The following is a 12,062-nucleotide window of genomic DNA, read 5'->3' on the forward strand; positions in this document are numbered from 1 at the left end:
ATAGAAATTGATAAACAGGCATGTGCCATTTGGGCATGGCAGATGATAGTGGCTTATTCCAGGCCCTAAGCTATTCATGGAGACATTGGTCAGAGCTATGCAGTGGTTCCAGATGAGGAGAATGAGGAGAAGGCAGGTTCTCCTTAATCTTGTAGCCAAAGTGCTTAGACCAGTGCCGGACATTCAGTGAGTGTGTCTTGTAAATGTTAGCTAAAAGTAATAAAGGCAGGCATCACCCTTTATTGTAAAAAATAAAGAGCCCTGAGGCATTCTTTCTGGTGGGCTGAGCAGTTGCTAAAACCAGGTGGCGTTGGGAGAGTATCAGCTAGGGCAACTCAACAGTGTGTGTGTGTGTGGGGGGCTGTATGCACATACACATGCATATATGTTTATTACATGTCAAACAACACTCGTCACTTACCATCTTCTGTGGATCCTTCCTAAGCACCAAAACCAGATCAGCCACGTCAGCTGGCCTACCTACAGGATAGGTAGCTGAGCAATGTTAGTTTACGCCAGTTTTGTATAAATTGTATAAACAATACAAGGTTGTCCTCAATCTTTACACAGACTTTTGTCACCCTATTCTACTCATAGTTCTGTTAACTTTGTGTCGCCCTTTGCATTGAGTGGCCTGAGGCCTGAGTCAGGAGTAGGAGCTCTGGGCACTTACCACAGTGCAGCAGAGGGGCCAGAACCACCAGAGGAGAGCCAGGGCCAGGAGCAGGAACAGGATCAGCAGGGCGATCGCCAGGATGGAGCCATCGGACTGCAAGGCCAAGGGAAAGGGTGGTCAGCCACGGGCAGGCCATGTGTGCACCAGGCATGCCAGCTCAGGGCGGGGCAAGGCACCACCCATTGTCTCCCCCCTCCCACCACCTATATGTAGATTGAAGACCCAAAAAGAGCATAACTTGTCAAGCAAATTGTTGAACTTCTGCCCATCATTCTGGGCAACCCACTTTATGAAGCCAGTTCTAATGAGAAATAGATTCATTTTCTCAGTGAGGCATTGCTCTTCCTTTGAGCAATGTTCTGAAAGACCAACCCTGCAAGAGACAGAGCAAGTGGCTGCCCACACACCTGGGCACTGAAGTGGCCTACCACTGCGTCTGGACCATCACCCTCTGCCCAGTGACAGCTGCCCAGATCCTGGGTCTGCCACCACCTGTGCTGGATTCGGGAGAGCTCTGCTCGGGAGTCAGCCTGCTCTCCAGAACCACTGTACATAAAGGCACAGAACCATTCCTGAGGTGAGTCCAGAGCTGCTTGCTGATAGGAAGCAATGAAAGGTGGGCGACTGCAGAGAGTGGTGGATGAAGCGGCTGCTGCTGAGCCTGGGAGGGAAGGGTGTGGCGGCTGAGTCCCTGCTGCAGACAGATCACATGGAATGTGAGAGCCAGGGGCAAAGCAGGCAGCCCAGGCCAATGACAGCCACTTCAAAACATGCCTAGGCCAGCCCTGAAGATAGGCATGATTGCTGGGGCCTGAGACAGTTGTTGACTTTTGGCAAACAGAGATCCTACTTGGTGTTGGTAGTCTGGGGTCAGATTCAAGTGTCCTCCAACCTCACCCCCTTCCTGGCTACTGGGAGTGGAAATGGGTATGACTTTCGGGACAGTTGGTGTCAAGGGGCTTACCATCATGGGTATTAATTGTTAAAGGTATTCCTTTTCAGTAATGCTGGCAATTTCACTTTTAGCCCAAGAAAATAATCAGGTATCTCTATACAGATAATAATAATAAAAGGAAAACCTAACAATTAGGGAATTGCAAAATAATACATTGTAGAAGTACCATGCATTCAAATTCAATTACCATGTAGACATTATGCTTTCAAATAATATTTAAATGACATGAGACAACACTCCTGATATAATTAATGGATTTATGTATGTGTATGTCAAGAATGAGAGAGAAAGAAAGACAGAGATATTTACTAAAATATTAATAGTAGTTTTGCTGGTTGTGTGTTTCTGGTATTTTTCTTCTTTTTTTTTAAATCTATCTATCTATCTATCTATCTATCTATCTATCTATCTATCTACCTACCTACCTACCTATCTCGAGCCAGTGACCCCTTGCTCAAGCCAGTGACCTTGGGCTTCAATCCAGAAACTTTGGACTCAAGCCAGAGACTTGAGATCATGTTGACAATCCCGTGCTCTAGCTGGCGACCTTGGCATATCGAATGAGGTCCCTCAGAGTCCCAGGTCAATGCTTACCCATTGCACCACCACTGGTCAGGCTAAAAATCCATATATATATTAAACATTTATATATATATATATATATATATATATATAAATGTTTTTTAACATATAATGAGGAAATAAACTACTTAAGTTGTACTTTAAAAATCTTCATTGGGACTCCTCCTTTTAATGTCAGAACTCACCTAGCCCAGAGGTTCTTAACAGGGTCAGTGGACCAATGGGGCATCCACCTGGGCTAAAATGGATAAAAAGTTGTGACCCTTCTGAGATGACACCAAAGACTTTTTGTGTATGTGTCTTCAGGGAAGACAAGTCACAGCACAATCAGATTCTCAAAGCTGCCCCTGGGCCCCCATTTACAGAGGAGGAGAGTTGGGTGGCCTGTGCAGGGTAACACAGCAGGTGAATGACAGAGCAGGAACACAACTCACTCCCACTCTGTGTGCTCAGCAGGGCCAACTGGGAGCTGTTTAAAGGCAGCTCTTCCTGCCTGGAATGTCTTTATCCAAAAAGCCAGGGAACTACATACTCCAGCTCCCACCAAGCCAAGGTTCGGAATGCCAGACTGGCCCCCCAGAGAGCTGCAGCCTCACAAGTGCAGGTGCAGGGCTGGGCAGTGCGGGGGAGAGCGCACAGGGCCAGCAGGACACGGTCATGGTGGAGAGGATGCTTTTACCCGCAACACTTATGCATGAGCTACAGAAGAGAGCGTTGCTCTCAGGCATGACACAAAGAAATCACTCATGTTTTCCAAACTTATTGTTAGTTAAGGACAACTCTGTTGACCTCTCAGTCTCTACATTCCGTGCCCATGCAATGGAGATGCTGAACCTCAGTTGCCTCACTGCACTGACGTGAGGATAAAACGAGCTGTGAGATGGAAGCAGACGTGGCTGGGCTATTGGGAAGAGAAAGCTACCATGTCCAAACTTTGAGCTCACCTTCCCTCTGTTTCCCCATGCCAGAAAACATGGTGGCTATTTCAGGTCATGAATCTGTTTGCTCTTGGAATAATAAGCGGGTTGGGTTACTGAGAGGCTTATAAAACAGTGCTCTTTTAGTATTGAATTATAATGAAGTGAAGACTACAGACTACATTTTACTCACATTATATATGATACAATCTCCCCTGATTTATATAAAATCTCCTGATTTTATATTTCACTTTAGGTACAGAAGCAGAAAAGCTGAAGTATCATGGAGAAATATTTAAATTTCCTTCTGGAAGGAGGAGAAGGTTTTCTGTGAAGTGTGGGGTGAAGGACCTGGCCCACAAGGGGAGAGCAGAGGCTTCTGCACAGGGTGGGGGAAGACATCCTGGATTCGGACAAAAATGCCTTTGGCAGTTCTCCGGCCAGGCTTGGTCTGTTCCTTATGAACCACAGTTTTCTTTGGCATATTGGAGGACATGTGGGACTCAGGAAGGGGTAGATGCAGTGAGGGGCACTGGGGGAGTGGAAGTGCCCAGGGCAGGCACTTCTGGAAGAATTTCTGCTGCTCTAGAGACAATCTCCTCTCCCCCGATAAAGCTCTCAAATGCACTGCCTGGTATTCAAGACCTTCCAGCCACCATTATACTCTAGTCTAGTGTAATGATTAAGAGTGAGGGAGACAAGGATAGTGCAAAAGAGCATTATCAAACAAAGGACACAAATTTTTGATAAATTTAGACCTAAAGCTAATTAGTTTTACTAGGAGATAACATGTACACACAACCTAAGAGGTTCATTCCTGTGTTCCTTCAGCAAATGTTTATTGAGGATCTGTTCTGTGCCACTGAGTAGATCTCTGGGGTGTAAGATTGATTAGACAGAACCAAGGTGTTCACGCTCTACTGGGGAGATATATAAACAACTAATCATAGGCGAGGGGTTGTGAGTTATCCAACTGCTGTATACCCAGCACCTCTCAGGTGCCAGGCAGTAAACAAAATAGTCTCTATGCTTAAAGAGCTTCCATTCTGGTGGAATAATAATAATGACAATGATAATAATAACGGTTATTGGTATAGTTACAAGCACTGTGTGTTAGGGATGTTCTTTTCTTGTACTAACATGCTTTCTATATTTTAGCTCATTCAATTCTCATCAACAACCTTATGAATTCAATACCATTATTTTTTTTCAGTCCTACAGATGAAAAGGCAAGGACAGGTGAAAAATCTTGCCTAAGGTCACAAGGAGAAACCAGAATTTCAGCCTGGGCGGTTTAGTTCCACAGCCCACAGGTTTAACCAGCAGACTATTGCTCTTTGCAAGTGCTAAGATCCAAGTGCCTGGGAACTAGCACTTCACAGAAGTGACACTGGAGCTCTCCTGCAAGGCCAAGGAGAGATTGGCATTCCTGAACAGAAAGGCAAACACAGAATTCAGGGCATGGGGCTGAAAGGAAGGTGGGGTTCCCACTGTGAGAGGCCATGCAAGCCAAGCTGAGCAGCATGGCTTCTGTCCTGAGCCCAGGGGGATCCTTGATGGATTTAACTTGGGGCACTGTAATAGGATTTGTTTCTTGGGAAGCAGCTGTTGACACTCGAGTATGGACCTGAGGGGGGAAAGATTGAGGGTCAAAGGCTCAGGTGAAGAGCTGCTGTAGTTCTGCCCACATCTTTTAGAATGACATTTTACAGAGTGGCTCCTTCCAAAACTCTTGCATTTTCATGGATGTGTTCACTACTGATTTTACTAATACCAACTAACTGTTATTGTGTACTATCCACATTCCTGGGATTATGCAAAATTCTGTTCATGCATTATTTCATTTAATTAAATGAGCCTTGTAGGGACCGTTGCCCCCTTTTTGCAGGTAAGGAAAATGGAGACTCAGTGAAGGTACGTAACTTACCACAAACAGTTTACACACACACACACACATATTATTATTATTATTATTATTATTATTATTATTTTGTATTTTTCTGAAGTGAGAAGTGGGGAGGCAGAGAGACACACTCATATGCACCCGACCGGGATCCACCTGGCATGCCCACCAAGGGGCGATGCTCTGCCTATCTGGGCCAATTTTCTGTTGCAACCAGAGTGACTCTAGCACCTAAGGCAGAGGTCATGGAGCCATCCTCAGTGCCCAGGCCAACTTGGCTCCAAGGGAGCCTTGGCTACAGGAGGAGAAGAGAGAGATAGAGAGAAAGGAGAGGGGGAGGGGTAAAGAAGCAGATGGGCACTTCTCTTGTGTGCCCTAGACAGGAATCAAAACCGGGCTGATGCTCTACCACTGAGTCAGCCGGCCAGGGCTATATTAATTTTTCTTAAGTGAGAAGCAGGGAGGCAGAGAGACAAACTCCACATGTGCCCAGACTGGGATCCACCTGGCAAACTCCCTACTGGAGATGCTCTGCCCATCTGCAGCCATTGCTTTGTTGCTTGGCAACCGAGCTATTTTAGCACCTGAGGTGAGGCCATGGAACCATCCTCAGCGCCCAGGGCCAACTTGCTCCAACTGAGCCAAGGCTATGGGAGAGGAAGAGAGAGATAGAGTGAGAAAAGGGAGAGGGGGAGGATTGGAGAAGCAGATGGTTGCTTCTCCTGTGTGTCCTGACTGGGAATCGAGCCCAGGACATCCATACCCTGGGCCGATACTCTACCACTGAACCAACCGGCCAGGGTCACAAACATATTTTTATATGCATGCAATTTCAATGTTGCAAAACTGGGACTTGAATCCTTATAGTTTGATTTTGGAACCTCGTTGCCCTCTCATTTAACCATCACACTAGTATGTCAGAGTTATAAAAATTCATTTAAGAAATAATCTGTACTTTAAAGACTACACTTTAAGCAGGTACACGAGAGACTGAAACTGTTTGTAATCCCTGCCTCCTCTCCAGTGGGAGGAAGTTCACCCAGATGGCCCAGTGTGGACCATGTGTCACATGGGAGAAAGTAAACTTCACAATGAAGTTGGAAAGAGATGGGGACCATAGCAAACCCTGCTTTTCCTGTAACCATAAGCTTGGCTTGGAGTTTCAATCAATAACCATGTGAAGAAAGACTGACAACTTGTGTAAGGATGGCTTTCTCTTGCCTGTTGAATATATATCAGCATGTAGTGTAGAAACACATACACACTGGCATGGCTTAGTAAACGGCATTTGCTTTACTCGTGAAAATAGCTCAGTTATTCTAAACCAGTTCCTTTGCATCTTCACCAAGTCCCAAGACGAAGAGCCCTTCTTGGGTGCTAAGAAGTAGGCTTTGCCAGTGGTGGGAAAGCCTTCGTGGAGTTTTCTAGAACCTACAGAGCACAGCCTGGTGCCAAAGAACGTGGCTCTGCCCTGGGCTCCATCCTCCTTCCTGCTCTGGTGCAAACTGTTTGGTCCCCTGGGCTCTGGCCTCTGACTTGTCCCTCCGTGTCCCAGCTCACTGTGTGTTGGCACACCCTGGGCTAACTGAAACCTGGTCCTCAAAGTTTCTTCCTGAATCAGAGCCCAGGAGGGTCATGGGTTCACTGCTGCTCTCAGCCTAACTCAGGACCTGTGTGTGGCTCGGCCTGTGACATCCCTGGGCAAGGGCTGGTCAGGACTGGAGAGACTCCCAGGCCCACGCAGTCCCCACCACAGGGCTGGGTGAAGACACTGAAGTCTGTGGTCCCTCGTATGGAACTGTGCCTGCCCAGGCCTTGTCTCAGGGAGTGAGGCGGCTTCCAAGAACTCACTCACAAGTTCAGTCTGAGCCTGCCCGCAGGCCTGGAAACAGACCCCCATTCCAGGCCCTGGAGGAGGAGCTTGAAGAGGGAATCTGCACAGACCTGGTTTTGGGACACAAAGCGAGAACAGAAACTGACTTGTCCAGCAAATTCTCAGTCTGACACCCGCAAGGCTGGAGAGTCCCTGCATGCAATTCACCAGAAACCCTTGAAAAAGATTTCTGAGGGGAAAAATACTGCAGATAAAAAACCAAAGATTGATCCTTATCATTGTTATTTTCCCAATAGCCTAAATACCATCACAAGTTAAATTCTTATTTTGTTTCAAAAAGTAAATTAAAAAAATGATCAATACAACCCTTTAATTAAAAAAACTTTTTTGACAAGAGGTGGGGGTTCTGGGGTGTGTGACTACAGCTGAGAGGACACGTGTGGCAAAGCAAGCAGCCCAAGGTGGTACATCTTCTAGTTCAGGGTGGGGGGGGCATCTCCCCTTTTCTTCAATAAAGAGTTATGCCTTTTTTCTCCTAGCAAATGCTGCGGTATAATGTGCTTTCGCAGAGGCCTGCTGTTGGGTGTGCAGACACGGAATGTTCAACAGGAGGGCAGGACTCCCCTATCGCTGCTCCCTCCAGGGTGCTGGTTGTTAGGGTGACCTTCCACCAAGGCTGTCTGGCTGGAAAGGACAGCTCTCTGCTCCCGGCTCACCCAGTGAGGGCATACTTTTTAAAACAAGGAGGCATTGTATTCAAGGGTAGCTATTTGGAAACTCGAATAATGAAAGCATATCTTCCTTGGTAGGTTTCTAAGTAATTTTAGATTTCTGATGCATGGCTCAGGGGGGAGGGATCTTGTCTGGGCCTGCCTGCAGCGGGGCAGGGGAGAGCCAGGCCTCTGGGCGATAGAGCGTCAGGCATGGCTGCTGCTTTTGGTTTTGGGTTGCCATGGTGAAGGCAGCAGTAGAAAATGGAGAGGAATTAGTGGGAGGCTGCAGGGGAAGCTCAACTTAAAGAAAATTTGTGAAATCCTCCATCTCAAAGTCTGGAGTGAGATTCAGCCTGATGCCCAGGCAGGGGCCCATTACGGAACCAAGGAAGTGTCTGCAGTTCTGTCCAGATGACAGTCTCAGTTAAGAAGGGGACGATCTTCCCCAACTCCTGTGTGTCCTTCACGTTGAGGGCATCCTACATGTACACCCAGGACTTCCTCTTCCCCTTTACTGATTCAGTTGATAAGGCTGGAGTCAATCATGCCTGCTGGGACCTGCTGTCCATGGGGAGCAGGGGCTGTCGTCTTCAGTTCTATGCAGGCAAATGTTTTTTGGTGCCTGATGCTTATATAACTTTAAGGGGGCTCTTTTAAGACAAAGAACTTGAAAATTCGAATGTGAAATAAGGGCTTCTCCTGGGGCCTTAGAAAATACGAATGAAGATTCCTGAAGCTGGAGCTCTATTAGACACCTGGTAACTATGCCCCTGGTTATAAGTTTTCCCCAGACAGGCCTTGTTTCTGCAAGGAGGCTGCTGAGTCTATTTAATTTGGGGCATCTGTTTCCAGCCCACTTGCTGCCACACTCAGCCACAGTCTCCAGCCCACAATAATAAAGGCCTTCATCTACCACTTTTTGGGGTCTCATTTCTGCTTATCACATGCTTTACTGCCCCGCACTACTGTGGCTCCAATATCTCTTACTTTAACTTACCCCAGGATGGGTCCTGGTAATTGTAGCAATTACTTTTTGACAAGAGTATACTCGAAATACTTGGTGTTATGAGAGCCTTCACGGGTAGGTAGCGGGCTTGTCGTAGTTCTACGCTCAGTTTGGCAGATTCTGAACATTAGCACCGAATTACTGAAGATACTCAAGGTATTTCACATGATTAGACTATCTTTTAAACATTTAACACGAAAGAATAAATTAGGTTTATTCTGCCACATTGAAGGAATAATAGCCAAACTCTGCCAAAAATTACAACAGAAAATTTTCTTCAAGTTGGCAATGCTGTTTTCCTGGATTCAGTTAGTAAATGAGGATGGTACCGGGCAGCCCAGATGACACTAGGCAGGTCTGCTCCGCGATAGGCCCCGGGTCCCTCTTCCTCCCTCTCCGCCCATCACTCTCTCTGGTATTGAAGCAGTGTTGGAAAAAGGCCTCAAGAAAAAGAGTCTCGAGTCAGAGGCAGCTCCCGTCTATGACCTTGTGATTTCATAGCAACCTGCTTGGTCTAAAGACCAAAGAAGCCACCAGGTGAGAGGGAAGCATGTAGAGATAAAGGGGCTAGGAACGTGTTGACTCGTCCTGCTCAGACAGGAGACCTATCTCTGAGCAGCCAGGAGTGTCAGCCCCAGGAGGAGGGGGCTTGGAGGCTCCGCTGTGCCTGCCTCTGCTCCGGGCGCTTCTCCCCCTCCCAGGGCCCAGGGCGGGGCTGGCACTGGAGGCGTCACATTCCAGTGCTCTCAAGTGGAATTTAGAACCATCCTCAGCAGCTGGTCTGAGCTCTGTTTCCTGTCCAGACAAAACTGGCAGAGCATGGGCAAGTGTTATTTTGAAAGATGAAATTTAAGTCATTTTATTGCTGTTGAGAAGTTCTGGAAGAGCAAGTCCAGAGACCAAAATTCTCTCTCTCCCAGAGCTCATATATTCTGACTGTTATTTCTGGAAGCAGCCTTAGTGATTCTAACTTCTCCACCCTGTATTTTATTGGAGTTGTATTCCCCTGCATCTGTGATGGTGCTCTCCCCAGCCCTTTCTCCTATCTCAGATTATTCCTCGTCCACCTTCCCCACGGGCTTCTCCTTGTATGCAGTCCTTTAAATGTTGGTATGCCCCATAGATCCACTTTCATTTTTCTTTTTTGAGAAGTGGGTACTTTTTATTTGGCCTGCAGTGTTTATCTACTCCCTGCCCCCTCCCCACCCTTTAAAAATTATGGTTAAAAAAAAAAAATATATATATATATGTATACACACACACACACACACACACACAGACACAATTTGCCATTCTAACCAGTTTTTAAGTGTACAGTTCAGTGGCATTTAGTACATTTACGGTGTTGTGCAGGTCACGGGTGCACTCTTGGTCCATCTGGTCTTTTCTTTCTAAAACTTCCCCTAGGCTCTCATTTCCTTTCCTAGTTTAAACAGTTTAAACTCTCATCTAGATATTGATGACTTAAATTTCTCTCTCTTGCTTAGATCTCTCCTTATGCTTCAGGGTCAGAATCAGGGTCATTCAACTGTCCCATAAGTCCTATACTTCACACTCAGTTCAAACTGAGCTCATTGTTTTCCCTTTAAAACCTGCTGTTTCTTTTTCCTTCATTCAATAGTCCTACTTATCAACCCAAATTGGAAACCTGGAGTTAATCTGAGTTTTCTTTCACTTCCTCTCTCCTCCCTGACGTTATACCCTTTGTCAGTACATCTGCTCCTTCGAATTCCTGAGTACACCTTGAATCTGCCCCTGTCTACTCTATCTCCAACATCATTGTTTAGGTTTAGAATCCTGTGATTTCTTTCCTGAATAGTTTCAGTTATTGCTTCCCTGGTTTCTTCACCACCATTCTTGCTAACCTGACTTCCATCCTCCGTAAATCTGGGCTCAGCTGTCTACAATGTTATTCTGCTAGCTCTGCCCACCCAGGAACTCTTTAACTTCATTGTTTGTAGGAGTTCTTCACATCTGAGAATTTGATGACAGTGATACACTCCTTCCTCAGAGTACACATTTACATTTACACACAAACTCACACACTTTGATAATGATTATTTGGAGGGGGGAGGTTCATCAAATCCCCTGAATCCACTTATGGACCCCTAGGTACAAGAGTCCTAAAGCCACACAAGATCTTTCACAATCAGCCTCTCTCTTTTTTCTCCAATGTCCTCTCCCACCACCTCCTTCCTTACACTCTGTGCTTTGACAAAACTAAACCCATATAGTTCCATGTACACACCTCACTGTTCTCATGTTCTTTCCCTGAAACATTTTCTTCCCTTTATTGCTTGGTTAACCGTCTCATCTTTCAAGTCTTAGGTCAGGCACCACCTGATTCATTCAAACCTTACATATTTGTTGAAAGCTTACTATGGGCTAGGTCCTCTATAAGCACTGACATTAAATATGAACATGGTCTCTGCAATCATAGACCTTGTAGTTGGGTGAGGAACAGAGACATGTAAATACACTACAGAACTCTGAGTTTGTGCTCCCATTTTATACTATGTCTCTATCTTAGCCTCCACTGTATATTATAGAAATTATTATGTGCTTGTCTATCTCATTGAACTATAAGCCCGTAGGAGACACTACTCATCTCTGTAACTTTGAGATACAGTAAAACCTTTCCAACAAGAAGAACATAGTAGTCACTCAATTTATGTATTAAGTTGAAGGAAATGAGAATGTAGCAGGCTAACACTTTCTACAGCTAGCAGGTGGCAGAACTGACCCTGGAGCCAATGCTGCCCAATGCTGTCCCCCCCCCCCCCCCCCATGGCCCATCACTTTAAACAGCTTGCCACCTTTACTACAAAGAACTTGGACTTTGGAGTCAGGAAAAGATGATCTAAATATCAATTTTTCCACTTATTAATATGTAGACTTTAGATAAATTACCAAACCACTCTTAACCTTCCTTTTGTCTACATATATGAAATTGAGACATTTCTACTTTCAGGATTAAATTGATACTTACATGAGTTAAGGTATGTGTAGAGACTCTGGCACATGGCCATCCTTCAATAAATGTGACTTCCCTTTCCATTCTCCCTTCGCTCTCCTGCCCAGGTCATGTTCCTGGTGATGAGCCAAAGCTTGGCCTAGGTAAATGAATTTGATTCTTGTGAACACCATGCTAACTCTGACCGAAGCTATGGTGTTGATGGGTGATCCCAGGTTGCATATTTGGGAAACCACAGGCCTTCAGAATCCATCCCGGTGTCAAGGGAAGAAAAGACCAAGGAGTTTTCCAACGGTAAGTCTAATATCCTTCACAAAAGTTGATCAAACATTAATAAGAGTGAGACATAATTAAACATGATTTATTCTTTTTTTTTATGATTCTTTCTTGCTATCTGCGAGGTGATCTGGCTGAGAAATGGGAATAAATTTGATGGAAATTAAACTCCTTAACTCATAAAGTAGGCTGTATAAAAAAATTATTAGGTGACAATGACCTATGC

General features: G+C 45.6%; 1 protein-coding gene across 1 annotated transcript in view; it reads right to left on the bottom strand.

The window, feature by feature from the left end:
* ANTXR1 (ANTXR cell adhesion molecule 1) overlaps positions 1–12,062 on the bottom strand; it is a 245,495-nt gene that overhangs the window by 106,597 nt on the left and 126,836 nt on the right. The window contains exon 13 of the mRNA XM_066378086.1: positions 674–769. Coding sequence (XP_066234183.1) covers positions 674–769 — 96 coding nt within the window. The remainder of the gene's footprint in view (positions 1–673; positions 770–12,062) is intronic.

This window comes from Saccopteryx leptura, chromosome 3, assembly GCF_036850995.1.
Source record: "Saccopteryx leptura isolate mSacLep1 chromosome 3, mSacLep1_pri_phased_curated, whole genome shotgun sequence".
NCBI classification, from domain to species: domain Eukaryota; kingdom Metazoa; phylum Chordata; class Mammalia; order Chiroptera; family Emballonuridae; genus Saccopteryx; species Saccopteryx leptura.